This window comes from Pogoniulus pusillus, chromosome 29, assembly GCF_015220805.1.
Source record: "Pogoniulus pusillus isolate bPogPus1 chromosome 29, bPogPus1.pri, whole genome shotgun sequence".
Lineage (NCBI taxonomy): Eukaryota > Metazoa > Chordata > Aves > Piciformes > Lybiidae > Pogoniulus > Pogoniulus pusillus.
In genome coordinates this window covers 4,577,255-4,604,512 of record NC_087292.1, presented here as the reverse complement: position 1 = coordinate 4,604,512, position 27,258 = coordinate 4,577,255, and the positions used below count along the sequence as shown (strand labels likewise).

At 45.1% G+C, this 27,258-nt stretch overlaps 1 protein-coding gene across 13 annotated transcripts in view; it reads right to left on the bottom strand.

Moving 5' to 3' along the window:
• Positions 1 to 27,258, bottom strand: part of PTPRT (protein tyrosine phosphatase receptor type T) — a 767,160-nt gene that overhangs the window by 144,049 nt on the left and 595,853 nt on the right. For all 13 annotated transcript variants that reach the window (XM_064167548.1, XM_064167549.1, XM_064167557.1 and 10 more), the window contains one exon: positions 1,520 to 1,721. In XM_064167548.1, the coding sequence (XP_064023618.1) occupies positions 1,520 to 1,721 (202 nt within the window). The remainder of the gene's footprint in view (positions 1 to 1,519; positions 1,722 to 27,258) is intronic.

Sequence of the window (27,258 nt, the reverse complement as noted above, 5' to 3'; positions counted from 1 at the left end):
AATCACTCTCTCTGGGAACAACTTCTTCCTAACATCCAGCCTATACCTACCCTGGCACAACTTGAGACTGTGTCCCCTTGTTCTATTGCTGGTTGCCTGGGAGAAGAGGCCACCCCCCACCTGGTTACAATGCCCCTTCAGGTAGTTGTAGACAGTAATAAGATCACCTCTGAGCCTCCTCTTCTCCAGGCTAAACAGGCCCAGCTCCCTCAACCTCTCCTCATAGGATTTGTGCTCCAGGCCCCTCCCCAGCTTTGTTGCCCTTCTCTGGACATGTTCCAGCACCTCAACATCTTTCTTGAATTGAGGGGCCCAGAACTGGACATGGGCAAAGAGACAATAAAGGAGACAAGTGTGCATGCAGTTAATCATCACACAGCCTTCTGACATAATTTGAGCATCCAGTGAACAATAAATACCAAGAAACTGTATCAGAAGCAGCAGCAACGCCTATACCAAGCTGATTTATTTCCCTGGTCACAAGTGACTGAAGTCTATCCTGCACCTCCCCCTCCACAGCACGGCTGCCAAAACCCTAACAGGCCCAGAGCTGCCACTACAGCTCATTGCTTTACTCCAGGTGGTTGAGACACAGGCCTGGCACTAAGTGTCAAGGGCTGAAACCCTGCTGATGGATAGTGGAGGGAGCAGATACATTTTACTTCCTTAAAATTTACACTGCCACTTACTGCTAACAACTTACTTTTATTAACCAGCTTTGAAAGAGGGCAATGGAAAGAAGCACTGCTGTGCACTCTTTTCCATGGCACCCAGCCATAATTACAAGCTTTACAAGTGTCCTGAATGTCCCAAATGTTTATTTTGGCTTTACTGAAAAAACACAGTTAAGGTATTCAAAAGCCTGACAATTCTAAGCTCCATTGGAGAGCCTATTTTAGTGTGATCAATTACACGTTAAGGTCTATGTATGTCTGCCCAATATCATCTCTACCAGTCCTTTATCCATACATTTTTTGGGATTGTTAGCCCACTTTTCCCTTCCCCCCCCCAGGGACAGACATTCCTTCTTTTTGCAGTGCCTCCTGATTTTAGTGCCCTTACTTGTCTGCCTACATCAAGTCCTTTGCCCTTACTCAGAAAGAAAGCATAAACCCAGCTGTCCTCCTCTATGTTTAGTCTCCTTGCACTATTAATTCAATTATTTCATTACATCCATTTTGGTCCATTCTGAGAATAAAAGCCACATTAAGGAAGGAGCTTCCCCAGCTCCTCGCAATTATTACAGGGATAGTTCATTTGTAGAACTAATGAAGGTTCTCATTTAAAACGCTCCACAAAGATTTCATGGATATTTAAGATATCCACAAATTAACCACTGCATTTGTAACCTGAACACACACACAGAGAGATCCTGGATTGTGGCTGATTTAAACATGTGCCCTGAGAAACTCACAGAGACACTAAGCTGAATGCCTTTTTTTCTTGTTTTATGCATCAGCTGCAGGTCTAAAGAACAAAGCCCTAGAAAGTTCTTTTTCCCTCTTCTCCAAAGCAGTACCTGAAATCTTAGTTGCAATCCGTGTTGTGATGGGGGGCCCAAAGCCCTTCACTGTGCTGGCTTTGATGGTGAATGAATACGTAGTCCCTGGGTATAATCCTACAAAGAGGTGATGTGTTTCATTCCTTAGCTTGAAGACTTTCCCTCTTTGGCTGGAGAGGTCAGCACTGGGATCCAGAGACCCAACGGCCTTGTATGTAATCTGCAAATGAAGAACAAGGAAAGTATGGTGATAAGGGGGCCTTCTACACCTTGCTTTCTCTGCCTCTCTGTTTCTTGAGACTAGACACTGCAAACACAAGGACAGATATTATTTCAGGATCTGCTCTGTATTTGGATGCTGTCAAACAAACATGACAATCTTGCAAAGGCTTTACTCAGGAAAAAAACTGGTTTTTTTTCCCCTCCACTACAACCTCAGCATGTGCTAATTTAGAACAAAAGATACCAAGAACTGCTTTTTGTTCCAGTGCTCAGAACTTCTGTGGCCAAACCAGAGAATACAGCAGGACCCAGAGGATTATCATAAGAATTTCCCAGATGATCTCCCACAGCACACAAACTTTTGGTGCAAACATGGACACGTTCTCCATCAAGTATTTCCTCCTTCTGCCAAATAGTCTTCTCCAAAGGCCACTGAAAACAATGGGAGCCCTTTACAGATAACAAAGGCTTTGGAAGCACTGAAGAGAATAGACTGAAATGAAATGTTGAAAGGAAATGGTGTATTTAAATGAAATAAATATCGTCAAGTCTTCAGACAAAAGCCCTTCTCTCTGAGCCTGTAAGCTGCTGATACCATTTTTCTTCCTCTCTTTCTACTCCCCATTTGCAGGTTTGCATAGAATCATTATGGTTGGAAAAGACATCTAATACCATCCAATTCAATCCAATGCCACCATGGCCACTAAACCATGCCCCCAAGTGCTTTCTGAATGCTCCAGGGTTGGTGACTCCGCCACTTTACTGGGCAGACTGTTCCAATGCTTAACTACTCTCAGTAAAGATTTTTTCCCTAATGTGCCAAACCACCCTGGCACAATTTGAGGCTGTTTGCTCTTGCCCAGTTGCTAGTAACTTCAGAGTTTGGCCCCCCACCTCACTCTAACTTCTTTTCCGGTAGATGTAGAGAGTGAGAAAGTCTCCCCTCAGCCTCCTTTTCTCCAGGCTGAAGAACTCCAATTCTCTCAGCTGCTCCTCACCAGACCTTTTCTCCAGATCCTTCATAAGCTTTGTTGCCTTTGACTGGACACGTTCCAGCACCTCAATGCCTTTTTTTGCACTGAGTGTCCAAAAGTGAGCCCAATATTCAAGATGCAGCCTCACAGGGTACCTGTGTCTGCTTTTGCCTGAGAGAATAAGCCAGCAGGTTACAGAGCCAGAGAGCTGCTCACCAATACACCCTGCTGCTGCTAACACACCTCTAGGGGAACCCAAGCTGAAAGCACACCTTTGAAATCCTGCTCCTGCTCCATTACACTTACCCATGGCAACCCTGTTGATATACAGACACTTGCAGGTAAAACTCATGACTTATTTACCAGCCAATTCCTTGCCTGCCTTCCAAATTCAATCCACAGGCAGCTCAATTTCAACGGAGCTGTCAATAGAATGTAACATGTTCCCCTGCTCTCCTAACCTTTCCTGATATTAGAGAATCTTCGCTTATTTGTAATGAAACACTATGAATAAATCAATGTATGTTAATACATGAAGTCTTCAATTTTTTATGAACTCCACCAGAATCTAATTCCCAGCTTTGCTGAAAGAGCCTTTGAACATTTTTAAGTTGCCTGCTTTATGACAGGAAGAAAATGTTGTGTTTTGAGGAAAAATAAATGCACAATGTTTAGAAAAAGGGGCTTTAATAGAAACAGGATAAATACGAGACAGAGCACTGCAGCTGACACCACAGAAGGGTATGAGTGTGTGAATGCTCTAATTTGGACAGAAGAATGATTTTGAGAAGCAGACACCCAGGATGAGGCAGCAGAACAGGGAAGAGCTGGGAATTACACCTAGGCCAACAGAGCAGCAAGCAGTTACAGAAGCAGAGCTCATAAAGGATGTAGAATTGAACAGCTTGCAGGTGATTTCATTGGAAAGCTACTAATTTATCTAGGAATTACAACCTGCTTTTAATGTTTTATTACTTGCCAGAAACCTGAGAAAGAGCAGAAGCCCTTACACAATGGTCATTAAAACAAAGAAACTAAATGTGGGAAGGAGAAAGAAATTAAATATGAGGAGGAGAAATCTTTACACTTGCTTCTTGTCCTTAAGTGAGGACTAGGCAGTGCAGTGCGGAACAGTACACGGACAGCTCTTCCAGCTAGGGACTCTCAGAGCAAGGATCATCTCTATTTACTAGAGTTGTTACTATTTCCTCACTGGGTGTGTGGGATGTGCTACACTGCATGCATTTGTGTATGTGTGCCAGGAGACTTCTCCTATAGACAGAAAGGGCACTGCAATGTATCTGGAGGGTGTCCCTGCCCACAGAAGGGCTGTTGGAACCAGATGATCTTTAAGATCCTCTCCAACCCAGACCATTCTACAAACTTCTATGTTGCTTTTCATGTCAAAATGTACCATGAATCACATTACAGACAGGTGTAGACACTAAGCAGCTGCCATTCTTCTTAACTGACTTAACCCAAAAGTTCTGAAGCAGAAGAAATTTGAGAAATTAGACACTGGAAAAAAATCAGGAAGAAACTATGGACATTTCCAACTCCAGAGTAATTTCTCAATGCACAGAAACATGTCTGGAGAAGAAATATTGCACTTCCCTTGAATAAGAAGCATGGTGAAGAAAACAGCTAAACAAAACCACCTGCTCTTCTAGTTGATATGCGGAGTATTTATCTCAATTTCTTGTTCCAATGTCAAACCACTTCATTACAAAACAAACAAGAGATTCTAATGGAGAAAACAAGATGACTCAATCACCAGAGAGCAGCTGTTCTAAATTGTTTTAAAATAATCTGGTTTAAAGACAAGCCATATCATATAATACTTCCCTAACGTGTAAAAAAAAAAAGGAGGAACAATAATATTCATTTAAATATTTAAAGGTTTAGACAGAAACCAACCAAGAAATCACTCAAAAACTTATTTAAGAATTTCAGTCCAATTGAAAATATTTGACTTTGTTCTGATGCAAAACACAAGCAAATACCAAGGCAAGGAAATTCCTCACAAGGCTGAAGCTCTCTAACTGAACCAGCTCCTGGGTTATCTCCTGCACAGCAGGCAGATGTCACCAGTTGAGAGTTGTCTTTCCTCTGCAAACTGAAATGGCAGTTCTGAGTTTGCTTATGTAATGTGGAGCTTATACAGTGGCTCTGGGGTAAGTTGATCATAGAAGCATTAAGGTTGGAAAAGATGTCTAAGATCATCAAGTCCAACTGTCAACCTAATGCTGCCATGGTCATTAAACCGCATCCACCTTTTCTTTAACACCTCCAGGGCTAGGAACTCCACCACCTCCCTGTTCCAATATCTGACCATTCTTTCAGGAAAGAATTTTTCCCTAATATCTAACCTAAACCTCCCCTGGCTCAACTTGAGGCCATTTCCTCTTCTCCTATTGCTAGTTACTTGAGAGAAGACACCAGCCCTCGCCTTGCTACAACCTCCTTTTGGGGAGTTGCAAAGAGCAATGAGGTCTCCCCTCAGCCTCCTCCTTCTCCAGGCTAAACAAGTCTAATTCCTTCAGCTGCTTCTCCTAAGACTTGCTCTCATGAAATGAAGTCTTGGTGGTCAGCATTGCTGTGGTTCTAATCACAGTACAAAGGCTAAATTAGAGCAAGCCCAAGAAACAGATATCAATGAATCTTTAACCTTCTTTAGAACCTCCTTCCTTCCATGAATGAAATGGTCCTCGCTGAAGCAAAGCCAGCAGAAAATTTGCAGTAACCAGAAGGCCAGACAGTGTAGGAACTCACAAGGGTGAAGAACAACCACATTCCCAGCAAAACAAGAGTGATGAAACCCTGATCCTACATTCACTCTCATGCTTTACTCAGGAGCTGGCAGGCAACTCAGGGCCCTGGTCAGCTATGCACAATTTGGCTACAGGAGTCCAAATTCTGTGTAAAATGTAAAAGTGGTCAGCAGTATAAGCCAAATTCCACTGGAAACTACCCAAAAAGGTCTTCACGTATTAACTTCCATGTGTTCAGTGACATATAATTGCTGTGATAGACTATGGGGAATAAAGTAAGAACAGATCAGCATAAGGAATGAGACACTGAGTTCAGTCCTTGTTATTTAAGCAGACTTCAACCTATGCTAGTGCACTCTCAGTCCCCATTAACCAGAAGCTGCACCTCTTACTCCATCCTCCCCTCTCTTTGATCCATTTTAAAAGTTCAGAATATCAATTCCTTGAAATCACCAAGCTAAGACTATGTTAACAACCACAGAGATGAAGATGTAATACTGAGAGCATAAGCACAGCTCCTTTCTCCTTCCCAGAGCCTAATTTAACACAATTTTCCAGGGAAATGGGAACACTTTGCTAACTGTCATCATCTGTGACTGTAAAGCTTCTATTGCTACACCAGGACCTATAAAACTTGCAGTGGGAGGGGGAAGACCATAACAGAAGTATTAACTCAACTCGAAGCCCAAGGCTATTCTCAACAGCAAATCTTTCTTCACAAGTGATACATTATATAGAGTATTTATATATATATTTGAATCTCTCTAATATAGAATATGTCTATTAGCAGACAACCTATTATGCTTGAGGAGCCACATCATGAATCTGTCTGTTCAGCCTGAGTATTGGCCATGGACCAGAGCACAAACTCTGCAAGGACTTTACAACCTGCTTAAGAAGTTGAATGAACATTCAGCTGTTCACCCTCCACACTTTGGCAGCAACCCTGTGTCCAGTGCCCACCTACTCACTGAATCAGACAATCATTTTGGTTGGACAAGACATTTGAGATCACCATCATGAGGGAAGGATGAGGGGCTGGGGCTCTTTAGCTTGGAGAAGAGACTGAGAGGTGACCTTATTAATGTTGATGAAGATGTCAAGGACAGTGTCAGGAGGACAGAGTCAGGCTCTGCTCATTGATGTCCAGTGATAGGACAAGGGGCAATGGGTGCAAGCTGGAGCATAGAAGGTTACATGTGAACATAAGGAAAAACCTTTTCACTGTGAGGATGACAGAGCCCTGGAGCAGGCTGCTTGGAGAGGTTGTGGAGTTCCCTTAACTGGAGACATTCAAAACCTGTCTGGACATGTTCCTGTGTGAGCTGCTCTAGGTGGCCCTGCTCTGAAAAAGAGGTTGTACTCAATCTTTTGAGGTTCCCTCCAATCCCTAATGCTCTGATTTTGTGTAGCCCAACTTTAACCCAGCACTGCCAGTTCACTACTAAACTGTGGTCCTCTGCACCACACCTACATGGCTTTGTACATCTAATCCCCCAGGGATGAGGACTCCACCACTGCTTCAGACAGCCTATTCCAGGGCTTAATAACCCTTTTGAGGAAGAAAATTTTCCTAATGCCCAACCTAAACCTCCCCTGACACAACCTGAGGCTGCTGCTTCTTCATAGAATCAACCAGGTTGGAAGGGACCTCCAAGATCATCTTGTTCTATTACTTGTTACCTGGAAGAAAAAGATCAGCAACCACCACAGTGGGATTTCTCAACCATGGGTAGCAAGTACAGAGAGTAGGCGTGCAAAGGCATGGAGGTGTGATACAGAAGACCATGATTTAGTGGTTAACTAGCAGTGCCTGGCCAATGGTTGAACTTAATGGTCTGAAAGGTGTTTTCCAACCAAAATTGGAAGTTGGGTGAATTTTACTCTACCTTTACATGGTGGGAACAGGGCAGGACTTCATCTTTTGCTCTTTTAAATAAAAATATCAGTAAGCACAGTTGAAAAGGGGAGGTTGAAATATAAAAGCTGTGCAGAAAGAAAGGGTACAGATTGTTAAAAAATGTGATAATTAAAAAGTGAAAAGGCTGTCAAGTGACATGATGAATTACCTCAGGGTTCAAACATTCCTTTGGAAGAATGCATTATGGACAACCATAAGACCTTAAAATTCATAAAAGAACTACCTGTGATAAAGATCTCATCCCTTCACTGAAATGGTCCTTCTTGCCCTCCACTATCAAACCCTTTGGGAACCCAGGAAAGCTGTGCAGAGTCTCTTTAGTCCTCTTAAATAAATAAATTAAGAAGACAGAACATTGCACTCGGATGAGGGCTGACGTATCCACTTAGCCACCCCATACATTTGATCCCTTTGAGTAAGCATCCAGGCTGACGAATAATGGAGCTGTCAGGATTTCATGTGTTCATAACCTGAAAATGGAGGGCAGCAAACTCTAATGTCTCAGGATTGAGAGCTTGCCAGTCAAGGCAAAAAAAAGGGAAAAAAACAACACTCCTTAGTTTCTTCCCACAGCAATTGATCCCAGTATCCACACCACTTTATCTTACATCTTTTGTCATACAGAATTAATCAAGCGTGGTGAGCAGAATTCTGCTCTCTGCAACCATATTCACCGTCAGACATTAGTACTCGAAGCATCCCTTCTGATTCCAGCAGTTGCAGCCTGTTCCAATGCAAATGGTAAGTGCTGCTGTTAAATCAAACACTACTTTGGAGATGTATTACCCAACCTTATATCAATTTTCCATTTTAGTGACAGCCTGCAGAGCAGTTTGAGGGAGGCATTTGAAACCTGTAAATCCATTACATTATTCCCTACATTCCTACTGATGTTTTATGTCTCTGTCTTTATAAACCAGCCTATTCTGCCTCTCCACACCCCTCGTACAATGTGTAGTCGCTAACTTTAGAGGATGCTTTGGTGGACAGGTGGCTTTCAGACAGGTAGCTGCAATATGCATATCATTTTTTCTCCCTTTTCAATTAATAATGTCTCAAGACTGAAAACAGTTCTTGCTATGGACAAGAGAGGTGCCAGAACCAGAAACATGACACAACCATGTGCCCAGGTCAGAAGCTGGATCTGCAGGGACACCCTGCAATGTCCTTCACTTTAGCGAGCTAGAAGGAAAAAGAACTCTGACTTATTGCTGTTTTTTGAACTCACTCCTGTCTTGTGGGGCAAGACCTGGAATTAAGACTTGTTGGTTTTATTCATTGGTTCTTATCATATCATTCTGTCTGCAGAAGGGATCTGGGAATGAGGCTCCCTGATGACTGTCATAAGTGGTGTCTCCTCCAGTGCTGCTAGGCAAATGGATGGTGAGGAGGGCAGCCTGCCCAGCCAACCAGAACAGCCTGTGAGGTGGAGTCACACCCCACACCAGGCTGGGCTTGTCTGTCCTCTACCTCACGAGACCTGCTGCCACCACTGCACCCCACCAATCCTACCTCCAGCTTGTGGAAAAGATGCATCAAAACTACTGAAAGAAGAAAATAAAGCTGCTGCCATCCAAGAAAATGAAACCCACAGAGCAGTCACAGCTTCGAGTTCTCTCTTTTTAAAAGAAGCTCCTCATTTTGTAAGCCACTTAACTGGAGAGATGTTGCTACTCCCCAACTGCATAAACCTCTCTTGAATCAGAATCACTTCTACTTAACCAGAAGACAACCAGGCAGACTCAGTGGTGCACAGGCCTGACTTAGTGGTATTTGAAACCTACTTAGTGGAGGTTTAGAAGTCCCCAAAACTCAGCTGTCTGGAGCCAGCGCATCACTACTCCAACAGGAAGCAGAACATCTCCATTGGGCTGTGGTCTGGCCTGCCCAGCACCTCCAGGCTACAGAGAACAGGAAATCCCACTTCCATTCCACAACAGGATGGGCACCAAACTTCACAAAGGGAGGAGAAAGATGTTAGTGATGGGCAAAGTATGATGTTTCCTTAGCTAAACTCCTAAGAGTGCAGAGAGGAGGATTCAGGTATCTGTGGAGCACACTGGCTGTGTTCCACAGGCTTCAGCACTGCAGACAGAGGCAAGGGGGAACCAACTGGAAGGCTTCACAACCAAAAACACATTGGGAAACAACAGGCTATTTAGTTTTTAATCTTGCTTTACATATTCCACTCCACACTCTAATAAAGCCTACAAGAAAACTTCATTTCCTCTCATTTTCCAAAACCAAACAGAAATAACTGATGCATTGAAGTCTGACAGAAGTACCCTTGAACTCAAAGTTATCCAAACATTTCCTGAGTTGCTGCCTCAGGGATGCAGTGGTCCCCAAGCCAGGTGTTAAGAAGCCATCTGCAATGCGAGTCAACCATGCAAATGACTTTTTATGGCGGGAGGAAACCCGCCCTAGTTCATGATGTCTCCAAGAAACATCTTCCTGGACTCAGGGTTTTCAGAAGGTGTACAAGTGAAAGTGTTTCACCAAGCACACCATGACCAGAGACATCTTCCACTAGCCCAGGTTGCTCAAGGCCTCTTCCAACCTGATCCTGAAGATCTCCAGGGAGGGAGCATCCACAACCTCCCCGGGGAACCTGTTCCAGTGTCTCCTCACCCTCTCTGTAAGGATAAAACACTTAACTATCTGAATAGGCTTACAATTACATGGTCTGGAACCAGGAAAACATGAATGGAAGGTCCATGAGATGACCTCAAAGGTTAAAATGACCAGAAACAAGACACAGTAATTAAGAACAGTATCTAAAGAGAGTAAAACTCTATCAGCTTTTGTAGTTCTTGCCTCATCTAGCTTCTTTACATAAACCAGAGACAGACTGGGACATAGATCATGGATCAGATTTGGATCAAAGACACCATTAAGATGTTACCCCTCCAAAATATGTGGGCTTTTTAGTAATAAAGAGGAGAAGAATTAGCAATGTCCTTGTAGGACCACCTCAGTGTGATGAATTAGGTAATGGATAGAGCCTGCACACAAAGACTAATGGACTTAAAATGACATCACCAATCCTATCCAGTGTCTTTGTGATTTGCACTGTATATAAACTGCTGCTGTTTGAGCTCACAGGGGCTGGAAGTGATTTATCACCTAGCACCTGATTCTACAGAACTGAAACAAAGCAAACACCTCAGCTCAGTGTGTTCACTGGCTTTGCACAGCAGAGAGAGGACTCTGGTTTTTTGTGACCACAGGCATTCACGGCTTTCATCCCCACAACAGACAGAAGATGACTAACACAGAAACAAAAGCAGCATGGAGTGGAAGGACCACAGCTTAAATCCCAAACCAGGCCATGTGGAAAGTCTTATAAAGGTCTTGATATTCATGAGGAACAGAATTCATGAGAGACCTGGCTACACAGCTGAATAGACACCAGCCAGGTATTACTAGTGGGAAGAATATTTTATTCAGCACACCAACTGGAAGCACCTAAGCAAATGTGTTATGCCCAGCAAACCACTCAGACACACATTTAGCTTCCTTTACTGCCAAGGGAATTGTAAGTGCATGTCTACAAGCTCATCTCCAAAGCAGAGGATAAGTGAATCAAGCCCTGAGCTTTGTTCTTATCCTAAGAGTAACCTGTGAGAACTCACACCAAAAATTAAAAATTCATCTGGAAAGGAGGAATCACAAAGCACTCAGGATGAGAACTCACTCCCCAGTCAGTTCTGACACAACCCAGGACTCAAATGTTTGGCCTATCTTCCCTCTTCTGCACAAGAATCACTAAATCAAACTTTACTCTTAGAAGCTGATTTCTCTGGTCCTTTCTTTTTGCCTGGATCTCTGATCTCTCAGACTCGGCAGTATTGGCATCCCAAACATCAAATTCCCACAAATAAAATGGCTAAGAATGATCATATGTTGCTAATCATCACATAATCTGGACGTCTTTGCTCTTCATGCACTAAGGTGTGCTTGCCACAGCATGCCAGAAAGGCACAACCTATTACAATAACACCTCTGACTACAGGTTTTTTTATAGCTGTTTCTCAATTTAGGCCTTCAAGTTGTCCCAAATTTGGATTCTTCTCACCCAAAAGATTAAAAAGCAGCTACAGGGAAATGAAGCAAATAGGCTGTGCAGTTTCCAAAACCTAATTTTCAGCTTTTTTAAATGAATACTTTCAATTCCTCCTGTCTAACTGAACTCCCCCAAATACAGGCTGGCCAATTGCAAAGACTTCGAAAACCTCTGCAAGTCTAATTCAGGCTCACAAAACAGAAAGGAAGCCAGCCCAGCTCCTCTATTATAATGCACATTTGAGGGCAAGAAATTCTTCCTAGAAGCCAGTGCAAAAATCCTTGTTTCAATGTTCTAACAGCAAATAAATCCACCTGAACTGCTTCAACCAGCAAAAAAAGCCAAGCTGCTTCTGCACTATTCTAGCAGAAAATGGTCAGCTTTGCACTCTGCAGATAACAGTAAAGAAAATAAAATTGTATACACAAAACATTGGGTTGGAATTTAGTGGATAAGATGCTGTCTTGCATGTCAGTATTTATAGCAAGATAGAACACATTCTCCTGAGCAGCTTTGCTAAGGTAGCCACAGCCAAAGGTCTCATGAATATTCTTCAGCCATCCATGTTGCTGGGATGTGAAGATGACTGCTGGTCCCATCCTGCCAGTGTGATAAAAGGTCCAGGAGCCAGGCTCACCTCTCAAGGGAGGGTTTTGGGAAATGGAGAAGAGGACAGACCCTGATATGGTTGATACCACAGGAGGGTTACACTGGGAGCACACACATCCCTCTTTCTAATATCTTCTTCCCTGAATGGCAGGGAAGAGCCCAAAATGGGAACGCCTCTGAGTCAAAAAGCTTGTGGTGGCTTGGGAACTTCCCTCTTCACCCCAAATTAAAATTTACCAGACCACCTCAGATGGCTTGGAAGTAAGCTAGAGCTATATCTTACAGCAAGGCTAAATTTACAAGCATATATACAAAATAGACTTACATGTACAATTTAGCAGTAATAGACATCCAGTCTTTCCCCTTGGACAATGAAATCCCAAAAGGGACCAACATCACCCTCTGTCCCACAGAGAGAAAACCACCAGCAAAGCTCACATGTGAACTGTTCAGCCAAGGTTCGTTAGAGAGAGAAGAGAGCCAGGGCCCCCAGGCCAGCAAGAAGGAATTGTTTATACATTGGCTTTTTATACCTTTTCACAAACCACTGAATGAGAGAAACTTGATCAGTACTTTCTTTTTACAACCATCCCCTAATTTACTTAGATTCTGCACTGTACTTTTGGGAAAGTGCCTGTTTCTCTTATTAGTATTTCCTATAAGCCTTAAACCACTACAGAGCTCGTGATAGCTATGTCAGGAAGAGCATCTAGAAACTCTGCACTGCATGAACAACAAACACCACTATGGCTGAGGCATCTCCCCAGGCCTGGGTGCAAAGTGCCTCCATGCTTTGCCAAACACTATCATAACAGCAGCACACTCCACAGCACCAGCAGGGTGGGATGACCAGGCCATGCCACACCACTGCCTCTGTAGGAGACAGGTTCAGCCCATCCCACTCTACCACACCATGACACAAATACTATTGCAGAGCAGTGCACAAGCCCAGTCTGGAAGATAAACAGCTACCACCCTTCATGCCCTAAAAGTCATCTCTGACAGTTTTTCTACATCTCAGCTCTAAGACATTTCTCGTCATCTAAATCCTATGGTTTCATTTGAAAAAGCCTTTCAGCTCCCCTAAATCCACAAATTCCTAATCTTCACATAGCATCCTCCTCCTTCCAGCCCTTGCTGTCAGGTTCACAGATCACAGGATATTAGGGGTTGGAAGGGACCCAAAGAGATCATTGAGTCCATCTCCCCTGCCAAAGCAGAACCACATAATCTAGCATAGATCACAGAGGAACACATCCAGACAGGCCTTGAAAGACTCCAGAGAAGGAGACTCCATAACCTTTTGGGGAAACCTGTGCTCTGGGACCCTTACAGTTGAGAAGTTCCTCTTTGTGTGGAGGTGGAACCTCTTGTGGTGTAACTTACACCCATTGCTCCTTTGTACTATCCCAGGGAGCAGTGAGCAGAGCCTGTCCCCTCCTTCCTGACCCCTGTATAGGGTTAACACTCCTGGGGGAGTAACCCTGAACCTGACCCTAGGGGTCTTGGCCCCTCCCCAGGGGTGGGCCACACTCCAGGTGATGGTTAGCCCACTCCCCCCACTTCCTGTATAAAAGAGGAGCACTTCCTGCTCCTCATCCTCTTTTGCCTTGACTCCCTCTTGACCCACACACTCATACTGCATACCAGCACACCACGTGGCAGCCACGAGGCAGAGACACCATCACATTACTCAGGTTGTATCCACACCTTTTTGTATTTTGCTGTTTTCCCTTATCTTGTGTAAACTCCCCTACCTCCAATACCTTTTCTAAGTTATTGTTAAACTTTTCCTTTTTAACTTCCAAATCGAGTGAGATTGATTTATTTGGGTGTCCCTACCTTTCTCTCTCCCTGTCTTTTGGGAAAGGAGGGGGGAAGAGGGGAGGGCACTCTATAAATTCTATAAATTGTCATTGGGTCTATTAAATTTATTAGAGTCTCTGGGAACCTGCATTTTAACCCAAGACAACCCCCAGCTCTCAGATGCTTATAAACATTTATAAAATCCCATCTCAGTCTTCTCTTCTCCAGACTAAGCAGCCCCAGATCCCTCAGCCTCTCCTCATCAGGCAGTGCTCCAGTCTCCTAATCATCCTTGTAGCTCTCTGCTGGACCCTCTCCAGCAGATTCCTGTCCCTCTTAAACTGAGGAGCCCAAAACTCAACACAATATTCAAGATGGGGTCTCACTGGGGCAGAGCAGAAGGGAAGCAGAACCTCCCTTGATCTGGTGGACACACTTCTTAATACACCCATTGCCTTTATTAGCCACAAGGGCACATTGCTGTCCCATAGTTAACTTGGTATCTGCCAGGCCCCCAGGTCCCTCTCCAGCAGATCACCTCCCAACCTCTGCTGTTGCAGTTTATTATTCCTTCCCAGGTACAAGACTCTGCTCCTTTACCCACTCCTTTACCCTCTGGTCCCTTACCCACTCAGGGGCATGAGACATACACTGGGATTTTGCTTTCCTCCCTAATCAAAGTATTTCACCACAAAGAACAAATCTGGTGCCTGATGCGTCAGAGAGACTTTGCAGTATCTCCAGCCCGAGGGCTTTCATTTGTGCACAGGATGTTTATGACTTCTGCTGAAAACAAAACAAAAAAAACCAAAGGCACAATTGGTGCTTTCCTCTTGAATAAATCCTGAGCATGAGTTCTTAATGTCCTGAGGAGAGTGCAAAGTCAGAACGGAGCTGGAAATCCTCCATCACCTTGGAAAAACAACATCCCTTGGTCCTCAGGACATAACTGTTTTAGAGTAAATACCTGAGATGCTGAAGGTTTTTTGCAGATACTTTAGGTACTACATGAATAAAATCCTATTACTCTCACAGAAGAGGTCATCTCCAGTCAGGGCTGCAGCAGTCACATTTCTGCTTTATTCACCTGAACTATATTTTCCTGCAAGCCAGAGGCTGTAAAACGCACAGGGTAGAAAGGACCTTACAAATTCCTACCAACAAAGTTATTCCCATTGTTTTTACCTGACTTCCCACACAAAGGTGCCTCTGAGCCATTCGTTAGCTGGGAGTGGGACGTTTCTCACTGCACAGCTAAATGCCCTTCCCAGAGGGGAAAACCTGCCACAGCCTGGGCGCAGCAGTGCAGGGAATGCAACACCCCCCCTCAGCTCTTCGCGGTGCTGCAGTGGCAGTGAGCCCATTCCACCCTGTGCTCGGGACACGGGGACACGCTGGCCGTGCAGCCTGGGTCAGAAGATAAGGCCTAAAGAACAGCTGCCCACCAACCCCTTGCCCATTGTGGTAGCTTGAGGGGTCCCAGGTCTGTTAAACGACACCACAGGGATAGAGGCCTCCCCCTGGGCGATGGACCTGCTCATCCCAGGATCATAGAATCAACCAGGTTGGAAGAGACCTCCAACATCATCCAGTCCAAACTATCACCCAGCCCTAACCAATCAACCAGACCATGGCACTAAGTGCCTCATCAGTCTTTTCTTGAAGACCCGCAGGGACGGTGCCTCCACCACCTCCCTGGGCAGTCCATTCCAATGCCAATCACTCTCCCTGCCAACAACTCCCTCCTAACATCCAGCCTATACCTACCCTGGCACAACTTGAGACTGTGTCCCCTTGTTCTATTGCTGGTTGCCTGGGAGAAGAGGCCAACCCCACCTGGCTACAATGTCCCTTCAAGTAGTTGTAGACAGTAATAAGATCACCCCTGAGCCTCCTCTTCTCCAGGCTGCACACCCCCAGCTCCCTCAGCCTCTCCCTATAGGGTTTGTGCTCCAGGCCCCTCCCCAGCTTTGTTGCCCTTCTCTGGACACCTTCCAGCACCTCAACATCTCTCTTGAATTGAGGAGCCCAGAACTGGACACAGTACTCAAGGACGTTGTACTAGTGTTATTGTATTCCTTACCTAGTATCACAACTTAAAAGACAGTGCCTGACTTGACCTCTCCCCCTTCTCTTCCCTGCCTTTCTGCTGTCCGCTGCTCCGAGCAATGCACTCTTGTCTCACGGCTCGTGAGGGAGTTGAGCCACTGAGGCCTTGTAGGCCCAGCTGGGGCGGGGGCAGGTTCAGCTTCCTAGCTCAAAACCTGGTGCCTGACTGATCCCTTTCCCTTCTCCTCCCTGCCTTCCACCCCCTCACCTCTCCTCAGGAGCAGCATGTTCTTACCTCCTGGTTCCTGAGGGAGACGGCAGGCAGGGAGCTGAGCTGCTCCACGCGGCCCACTGAGGCCTCGCAGGCCCCAGCTGGGGAGGGCAATTTCCGCCTCCCCTCAGGCCGACTGAGGGTGGGACGGAGGATTCCAGAAGGCCAGTTCGGGCCAAGAGAGTCTTGTACTTACTCTGCCTGCTTGCCTTCTGAATACATGCTCTTGTAGATGGGCTTTCTCTTTCAACTGCCCATCAGTATGCTGTGTCCTCACTGTCACCCCTGAAAAGGGCTGAGTCAGCTCTGCTCCCCAGAACCAGCTCTGCTCCCCAGAACCAGCTCCGCTCCCCAGAACCAGCTCTGCTCCCCACAACCAGCTCCGCTCCCCACAACCAGCTCTGCTCCCAGCCCAAACTGGAACACCCGCCCAAACACCTGGGAAAAACAGCACCAGGACTCACCTCTCTCTCTGATTCTCTGCCGGTAGCTGCTTTTTTCCAGGCAGAAACACTTGTTCCCGGTGTCTCTACTGCCATCAGACAGTCAACAGAAAAACCCTGCCCACATACTTCTCTTCCCCATCACAGATGCCAGCCTGGCTCTCCTGAGTGCTGGTCTCTCACCCACTCCAAGTTACTGAGCTAGGATCCTGGATTTACTTTGAAGCTTTGTGTAGCCTCTGCTCATTGCTGCACAAGGATGACAACTCCAGTGAATATCATAGAATGTCACAGAATCCATCAGGTTGGAAGAGACCTCCAACATCATCCAGTCCAACTTAGCACCCAGCCCTATCCACTCAACCAGACCATGGCACTAAGTGCCTCATCCAGGCTTTGCTTCAACACCTCCAGGGATGGTGACTCCACCACCTCCCTGGGCAGCCCATTCCAATGCCAATCACTCTCTCTGACAACAACTTCCTCCTAACATCCAGCCTATACTTCCCCCAGCACAACTTGAGGCTGTGTCCCCTTGTTCTGTTGCTGGTTGCCTGGGAGAAGAGACCAACCCCACCTGGCTACAGCTTCCCTTCAGGTAGTTGTAGACAGCAATGAGATCCCCCCTGAAGTGAGAAACTTCAACAGAGCAAACAAAGCCACTTTGTTCTCCAGTGCTGCAGTACTGTTTTCTTGAGACTTAACTGACTGATCAAGAGAGCAGGGCACAGAACATACAATCACAGACAGGTTTGGGTTGGAAGGGACTTCCCAAGACCCAGTCCTCTGGCAGTAAGCAAGGACATCCCCCACTAGATCAGGTTGCTCAGAGCCTTGTTAAGCCCCACCTTGAGTATCTCAAGGTATGGGTCCTCAACTACCTCCTGGGACAACCTGTTCCAGTGTTCCACTACACTCAGAGTAAAGAACTCCTCCCTACAGAAGAGGAGGCTCAGGGCTGACCTCATTGCTGTCTATGACTACCTGAATGGAGGCTGTAGCCAGGTGGGGTTGATCTCTCCTGCCAGGCAACCAGCAAAGAACAAGGGGACACAGTCACAAGTTGTGCCAGGGGAGGTCTAAGCTGGATGTTAGGAGGAAGTTGTTGGCAGAGAGAGTGATTGGCATTGGAATGGGCTGTCCAGGGAGGTGGTGGAGTCACTGTCCCTGGAAGTGTTCAAGAAAACTGGATGGGGCACTTAGTGCCATGGTCTGGTTGACTGGATAGGGCTGGGTGTTAGGTTGGACTGGATGAGCTTGGAGGTCTCTTCTAGCCTGGGTAATTCTATGATTCTAACATCCAACACCAAATCACCCTTCTCCCCCTTCAAACCAGAGGCCTGTACAGATAGGGTGAGGGGCAACAGAAACAGTCCCTTTCCAGCATACAGCTACAGAAGGTTGCTCAGAGCCCCAAACTATCTGACCTGTCATGGCTTCAGTGAAGTGGCACCCACCACCTCTCTGGGCAACCTGGGTCAGTGTCACTGTTCCAATGGGCAATGTGTCCCAAGGGGCAAGTCTGAGAACTTCAGGACCCATGTCTGCACACAAAGCACTATCAGCAAAGCCTGATTCATTCCGTTCGTGCAGGGACAAACTAAATGCAGCTTTAGACCCAATGCTACATTGATTTTCTGTTTTTATTCAATTTGAGGAAATATGGGCATTCACTCAAGCACTGCCTAGCACAAGAATAACTGCATAATGTGAGCTGGAGTATATTTTAGGTTGTAAGGGTTGGTGGGTTTTTTCAACTGTATTATTCTGCTTTTTGAATGCACATTGTACAGACCACATAAATGAAAAGTGAACTGTTAAGATCTCCAGACACCTCTTAACTCCAATTCTGCATTTATGGTCCTGTAATCAACTTCTAATCCACATGAAAACACTTCCAGTGCACTTCTAAAATGGTTTGCAAAACTCTTGCTGCAATACACTTTCTGTACTCCATTACATTTGCCTGCCCTTGAGCTTGAAACAGAGTGGGGAAAGATACATTTCTGTTCCTTTTTTCAATGGTCTGTTGGATTTTCCTTTTACATCCTCTGCAGGAATATAGCCAATGGGCAATCCATAAATTTGGCTCAATCTCCTTTTCTTTGTTCCCCACACTAGCAGTGACATTCCAAGCTGTCTTCACTTCCCCCTCTTTCTTTATCACCATTTTTTTTTTTGGGATGCTCCAAATATTCTTTGAATTGGTTTAGTAGCATTAAAACGCATCACAGTTAAAAGACAAAGTTTAAACAGTTCAGCTTAATGTTCCAGCTCCCCTTTAGGATAATCCAGCTCTGCTGCTTCTTTTCCTTTCACCACTGAGCTGTAAAATGAAGCACCAAGCTGTCTGGCTGGTGAGTCTGACCAGCTCTGTCACTGCTCTGTAAATAAGAAGTTAAATGTCCACACAAACTATACCTCAACTCTTTGGTCCCTCCATTAGAGCTCTCCACCTTGGCAAGGATCTTTCCTGAGCTCAATGAGCACCTAGTGGGAACTTGCACTAGATCTATCCTGTTTGATGCCCCTTGGTCCTAACTCCTGACATCAAGCCACACTGCCAACACCAATGTTGTGGCAATGTCTGGACATGGCACTGGAGTGGGTGACAGAGAGGCAGAGCAGCAGCACCTGGATGAGCAACCAGAGGAAGCCAAAAGCTTTTAACTTGTCATGGTGAGAAGGTCAACAAGGTTAATTGCTGCAGTCGTAGACTTAGACTGTGCATGCCAGGAGTCACCAAATAAAACTAGAGCTGAAAGGCTCAGGCACTTCTCAAAATGTACTTTAATCATCAAGAGAAATTAGAGGACCACAGACCAAGCAGCAGTGAATATTCTCTCTGATGAAGATGACAATATTTTCTCCCTCTTTAAGACATTTCCTTTAGCATTCCTCCCACACTATCCCATATTCCCCAAAACTGTAACCCTAAGCCATACCCTCTGCACTGTCAGATGACTACAGCAGAGCATTGGGAGCAAAAGGCAGGAAGAACCCCTCAGGCCCTGAATTCAGTCTTTTGCAACCTCAGGCACTTAATCATATAAAGGACACTTAATCACAGTGATTCATGCAGCAGACCCTTCTGGTGTTGCCCTCCCTTCCATCCATCCAGAGTATGCTTTCCAAATCCCTCTTGTTTTTTCTCTGGATGCCTGACACCCTGCAGGCTATTTCAAAGGTGACTAAAACCAATCTGTTAGCCAGGGTAGTTTAATTTTCTGTACAGCAGATCAGAACCTGCATAAAAGCCAAACATAAAAGTCCAAACAACCAACCAACAAACAGGGGAAAACAGTAGTCCAAAATGGGTAGAATAGGCCCACGTTCCTGTGAGACTCACACAAGAAAAGGCTTTACAAATCGAAACAACAGCTTCAGAACAGATAAGTCTGTTGGTGGTCAAGCCTGAGCAGCAACTTCAACAAAGCAGCCCTTGATTAGTGCAGGTCTGTATTTTCTGATAGTTTCAAGTGATTCACAGTTTCAACCTCTAAGCCTAGAGCAGTTCAGCTCCGAAGAGCACAAAAATAATTGCCTGTAATTGGACATATCAGAGCTGTGAATACAGCATTTTCTGACAGGTTCTTCTAGGCTCATTTCAAGATTGTACAAGACCTTTTGTATGAATTCTCTCAATCCGTATTATCAGTTGCAGGATCACAGAATGATAGGGATTAGAAAGGACCTCTGGAGATTGAGTCCAACCTCACTATCAGAGCAGGGTCATCTAGCACAGGTTAGACAGGATGGCAGCCAGGCAGCTTCTGAATGACTCCAGAGATGGAGACTCCACCACCTCTCTGGGTGTTCTGGTCTGGTGCTCAACAAACCCTCAAAGCAAAGAAATTCCTCCTTGTGTTTAGATGGAACTTACTATGTTCAAGTTCATGTTCATTACCTCTTGTCCTATCACTGGGCACCACTAAAAGAAGAGTGACCCCATCCTCCTGACACCTATCTGTTAAGTATTGATAAGCACTGATAAGATCCCCCCCTCTGTATTCTCTTCTCTAGGCTAAAAAGTCCCAAAGCCCTCAGCCTTTCTTCATAAGAGAGATGTTCTAACTCCCTAATTATCTTCACAGCCCAATTTCATGTGAGGAAGTAGCAACAGGTTTCAAGAGAGAGGAGCAAAAGCAAATGCCATACTGAAAAGGTAAAGAAGATACCTTCAGGTGGTTTTTGTCCAAATCTATCCTTAAAAAATATTAAGGAAAAAAAAACAGGGCATTTTATGGAAGAAAGATTTTGTATTAACATTTTGAGCTTGCTATAAAGTGTGATTCAAAGAGACTCAGCAGCTGCTCCTGGGCTTACTGCAATATTAGTGTCTTTTACCAACACGCATTCAGACTCTGAATAGTAATAACAAGAACTTGAATGAGACTCAGCTTAGGCTCCTAAGTCTAAAACATGAGCAGAGTAGCAGCAAAATGTGGCAAATTACAGTGCAGACACCTGGTCCTGAAAAGTCAGCCAGAAAACTTCCTTTATGCTGCTTCTGCCTGTTTCTTATTAAAAGAATTTGGAGGCTTGAAAGTGAAACAGATTTACAAATTCACAAGGGAGTCCAAGAGAGTCATCAGACAGTAATGCAAAGGCAGATTTTTTTATTGACTCAAATTAAGGGTAATTTATTGGGGGGGAAAAAAAGCAGCAATGATTTACATGAAAGACATCACAGCCTTAAGTGTGTTTGAAGATATTGCACACATACACACACAGACTGTTGGGTGCAGCTCTCCTACAGAAGGAACTGACTGGCAGTCCTGCTTTGCAGCTTCTGATGGGCCAGCAAGTCAAAGCCAGCTGGTCAGAGGACTTTGTTCTGAGCAATTCTCAGGCACTACATGAGAGGCTCTCCCCTGGTTAACATCTCAGGTAGCTTGGTCATTCTTATCCACACTATCTCCCAAGCAATGAAACCTAACGGTCCTACAGCTTCACTGAATGCCAGGACTCCTTGTCCTTGTATTTAAGGGTTTTGATGCACAGCTCCTGGGAAATGCACACCCAATCTGAACTACCCCAAGCAGATTAGTTTGCCACAGAGAGCATCTGAGTGTAGGTCTCAGTTTTGAAAATATCATGGAATTATAGAATCCTTTTGGCTGGAAAAGATCTTTAAGATCACCAAATCCAGTCTTTATGCAACTCTACCAAGCCTGGTGCTTAACCATGTCCTTCAGCACCACATCTTTGCCTCTTTTAAATCCCTTTAGGGACTGAGGATTCAATCACCTACCTGGGGAGCCTGTTCCACTGTTTGAGAGCACTTTCAGTCAAGAAGTTTCTTCTAATATTGGTGTTTTCTAGACAAAACACATTTGCCAAGGGAAGCCTGTTGCTTCTGGGCAAGCTCAAGTCTTCTAAGTTTGGGGTTTCTCAAACCTAGATTTGAATTTTCAACAACAAAGAGTTGTGCTGCTGGACAAATTATGATGCCAAAGAAACTACAGCAGTCTCAGAGAACCTTTGGGGCACTCACATGCATCTCAATGTAAGAGCACACCAACATTTCCTAACCTAAATGCTCTGCCTCCTTTTCAGTGCCAGTGTTCCTCTACAGCATGTTACAGGGATAGTGCCATAGACTTCAAATATTAGGATTCAACTAGAGTACAAGTTTGACAAATAGGCCTGATACTGATGACATCACCAGCATTTCTTTCCTCTTATTTCTCAGCCATAGCAAGAAACAAGGATCTCAGGAACTGCCATCAACTCCTATGATGCAGCTCCTGGAACCCTGGATTCCCTTCCCTGGCTCTTGAGAAAACAAGCCTATTTCTCCTGGAGCCCTTCACTGCAAAATATCCATGTTATGATTAAAAATTGCTATGAAGGAAGTACAAAGCTCCAAAATAAAGGCACAATGCACCACACTGCCCACATCACCTTTCCTCACTGTTGTTACAGCTGTCAGACCACACACAGGTTGATCAGGAATTTAGTCTCCATGACCTGGCTATTTGTGCAGCTTATAGGGCATGCAGGTAAGTTACTGAGCCCATTAAGCTACATCTTCACAGGGAACTGAAGGCAGATTTTATCTGTGTTCATGCTCTGAATGCTCAAGGATTTGATAGAAGCAATTAGCCTCCCCCTCAGCCATGTTTGAAGGGGCTTTTAAGTTTGCATTTTGCCATTTCATGACTTAGGTTGGAAGTGACCTCAAAGATCATCTATTCCAACCTCCCTGACATGGGCAGGGACATCTCACAACTAGACTCAATTGCTTAAGGCCTCATCCAACCTGGTCTTGGATACCTTCAGCCAGGAGGCATCCACAACCTCCCTGGACAGTCAATTTCAGAGACTCACCACCCTCATACTGAATAGCTTCATCCTAAGATCCACTCTAACCCTGCTCTCCCTTGCTTTCAAACCATTCCCCCTTGTCTTGTCTGTACACACCCTCAGGAAAAGTCCTTTTGCAGCCTTGCTGTAGAATCCCTTTAGGTACTAGAAGGCAGGTCTAAGGTCTCCCAAGAGTCTTCTCTTCTGCAGGTTGAACACCCTCACCTCCCTCAGCCTATCCTCATAGCAGAGGTGTTCCAGCCCTTTTGTGGCACTCCTCTGGACTCGCCCCAACAGCTCTGTGCCTTCCTTATGATGGGAACACCAGAACTGGATGCAGTATTCCATGTGGGGGTCTCACAAGAACAGAGTAAAAGGGTAGAATCGCCTCTCTTGACCTGCTGTCCACACTCCTCTTGATGCAGCCTAGGCTACAATTTACTTTCTGGGCTGCATGAGCTCACTGCTGGCTCATGGTGAGCATCTCATCAGTTTGCATAGACACAGTTTCATACCAGAGAAGCACACAAACAAAAATGTTAGCTTTAGGAAAATCTGACTTTTGGGGGAATTGCTCCATGAAAAAGAGACAGTAAAAAGCAGGATCCAGTGTAAACCTTACAGTGAAGGGAAAAAAACCAACACCACTTACTACATGACTGGGAAAGCTGCATGAGATGCTGAGGAACCTCTTACAGAGCCAAGTTCTTGCACAGTGCGGCTGGCAAAGGGATCATTTAAGTTCCCAGTTTGTCAAAAGGATTAATACAGCCAGAGAAAAGTGTAAAATTTAAGGAGTAACTCAAGTGTCCAAACAAACTGCCAGTTTAATAAAGCTCAATGGCAGGGCCAAAGTCTTGGGAATAAAATCTCAAGGTTCTGTTAACATGGGAAAAAATCATGGGTCGAGTGAGGAGCAGGGAAAGGTGATTTAGCAGCAAAGGAAATAATTACTGTTCAAATAAATAAGCATTTAAATGAGCATGATATTGTCTTTTCTTCCTCTCTGAGTGTCTCCAAAACTCAAATTTATTTTAGTTTGCATACTTAGCTAATTAAAGCTCTAAAAATACTAAAATTCTTTATGGGCCATTTCTGGAGCAAACTGGCATAACTTAAGCCAGACCCAGGCACTTTGATTTCTGCATCAAGTTTCTATTAGTTTTCATGGTGTAATAAATTTCCCCCAAATTGCCTCCTACTGATCTAATTATGATCCTATTTTTAAGCAATTTTTAAAAATTAGAAGTGTGTTGCAGACTTGAACCCTTAATGGCTTGGATTTCATGAAAAAAATTGCAGTGGAGCTGGCAGAGAATATACTGAGCCAAAGGAAAGAGGTAGAACTTGCTGAAGTTGGTGTCAGAGAGGCAGACTGTTTGTAGGCGCAGGTAGCTGTGCAGATAACAGCACAAACCTCTCCAGCTGTCAGCCTTACCAATTTGCTTGTCACACTAAGAATCAGTGCTGGGCACAGTCCTGTTCAATATCTGTATTGATGATCTGGATGAAGGGACTGAGCATCAGTAAGTTTGCAGATGACACCAAGCTAGGAGCAGGTGTGGATCTGTTGGAGGATAGAGAGCCCAGTAGAGGGACAGGCTGGATGGGTGGGCAGAGGTCAATGGGATGAGATTGAACAAGGCCAAGTGTAGAGTTCTACACTTTGGCCACAACGACCCCAAGCAGTACTACAGACTGGGGACAGTATGGCTGAGAGCAGCCAGGCAGAGAGAGACCTGGGGGTGCACTAGTAAATACCAGCTCAACATGAACCAGCAGTGTGCCCAGGTGGCCAGGAGAGCCAATGGCATCCAGGCCTGGCTCAGGAACAGTGTGGCCAGCAGGATACATTCTTCCCCTGTACTCAACACTGGTCAGGACACACCTTGAGTGCTGTGCCCAGCTCTGGGCTCCTCAATTCAAGAGAGATGTTGAGGTACTGGAAGGTGTCCAGAGGAAGGTGATGAAGATGTTGAGGGGCCTGGAGCACAGCCCTGTGAGAAGAGGCTGAGGGAGCTGGGGGTGTGCAGCCTGCAGAAGAGAAGGTTCAGAGCAGACCTCATTGCTGTCTACAACTACCTGAAGGGAGGTTGTAGCCAGGTGGGGTTGGTCTCTTCTCCCAGGCAACCAGCAACAGAAGAAGGGGGGACAGTCTCAAGTTGTGCCAGGGAGAGTCTAGGCTGGATGTTAAGAGGAAGTTGTTGGCAGAGAGAGTGGTTGGCATTGGAATGGGCTGTCTGGGGAGGTGGAGTTACCATCCCTGGAGGTGTTGAAGCAAAGCCTGGATGAGGCACTTAGTGCCATGGTCTGGTTGATAGGTTGGACTGGATGATCTTGGAGGTCTCTTCCAACCTGGTTGTTCCATCCTGGTTGATTCTATGATTCTAAGTTCCACCCTAGGTCAAACCCTTCTCAGTTCTCACTAATGCTGGCTCTTTCAGACCAAATGTGACCCACAAGTACTTTTTCAAACCCTGTTTCTCTGAGTTGAGTGCCACAAACACAACGTGACCAGTACATGATGAAGACCCATGGGAAAGCACAGCACACTGCTGGAGAGCACCAGTGGTGTAAGACTAGCAGCTTAAGTGTTCACTCCTCACAACTTCAAGGCAAAATCTCCCTGACCAAGACAGGCCTACTCCCTCCAAAAAGATTAGACACAGACATTTCTCCAAACTGCATCCACCTTTCCAGCCAGCATCTGCTTGATATCTACAGGCTACTTACTGTCACTGATAGCTTCACAGAGAGCTACTATTCATAACACACATTATGTAGGTCCTAACGAATATTCAGGTGACTGTTAGAATGAGGAGGGGGAGAGAGATCTAATCACAGCATTCTAAGCCAGCACTGCGTGAGTCAAGATGCAACACAAAAACATATCCATCATGGAAGCAGACTGACCCCAAAATGCTGACATCATCCACGAGAGCAAGACCAGGCACAATTACTCTACAGAATCTCTTCAGCAAAGCACCACTCTGCATCCAGCCAGCATGTCAACATAACCTCAGGATTCCTCCCCAAATAAGAAACAGTGCACCTATAAATAGGACACAGCTAAGCATTTTCATGCCAGGTATGTTTATCACGTCAGAAGCATGGTAGAGAGTACTCTGAAGTGGGAAGAGAAGTGATGCAAGAACAAGAACACAAGCTACACTCTGACACAAAGTCATTATTTTACAGTCTGTGATGTCTCACAAAACTCATCTGCAGAGAGAGCACTCCTTCCACTTGCAAAGCAATGAGGATCTGCTCTGTTTTGGATGCTGGCAGGTATGGGGGCTTTCCAAACACCTTTCTCACTCTTCAAGCACAGGTATTTTTATCTTTGCCATCATACTGACAAAAATCAATGACCTCTGAAAACACTTATGCTAGAGACAAAGTCCCTTGCACTGACTCACCCTTTGCAGTATTTGCTACCCCCAAGAGAAATGTTAACTTTTCCAAGGAACGTTACTGGCCAGACACCACAGCCACAAGTCAGGAAATAAGGGAAGAAAAGCCAGTTTTGGTTAAGGGCCAGGCAAAATCAATAATCAAACCCCAAGGCTGCTGGTATGAGATTAATCTATATCAGAATTATTTAGAGCTCAGATGTAGGCATATCCAAAACCTCAACAGCTACAGCTGTTTTTATGGTATTTCTGTTCTGAATGACAGTGATAACCCCAGAAAACTTTCCAAGCCAGACTCAGGTCTGATTTAGATAGTTTTTTTGTGCAGATATCTGAAAAGAGATTCATGTTTTTGAGCTGCAAAACTGCATCTAGTTATCAGCTGAGCTTCCACATTGTTAAAAGAAGGCAGGACCCCTAGCCCTCAGCTCTTCAGCTTTGATCCCTCATTCCTTCCTCATGACATTGGCTCCTTAACATTGCAAGGTCTTGGCACCCCTCAGCTCTTCAGCAGTGGTCTCTCATTCCTTCCTCACGACATTGGCTCCTTAACATTGCAGGGTGTTGGCGGTGATGTGGCATTCATACAATGGAAAAGACTGCAATGGTACCCAGCAATAGTCTCATCCATTGAAGCATACTTGTCTCTAGGGATTCTAGTGTGGAAAGCAAAAGCTGTTCAACAGAAAGCAACACATCTTCCTCTATATTCAAGTCCAGGGTAATAGGCAGGAAAAAACCCAAGTGCCACCTCAGAGAAGATCTCTGTCACCTTCCTCAAGGAAATAGTGGCTCTGAGGGATGGACATGGCTGAATGTGCTGTAGCAGACTGCAGTGTGCTTAGCTGCTGGCAATATTTATAATGAGCAGTTTATATGCAGAAATATTTATAAACTGTAAAT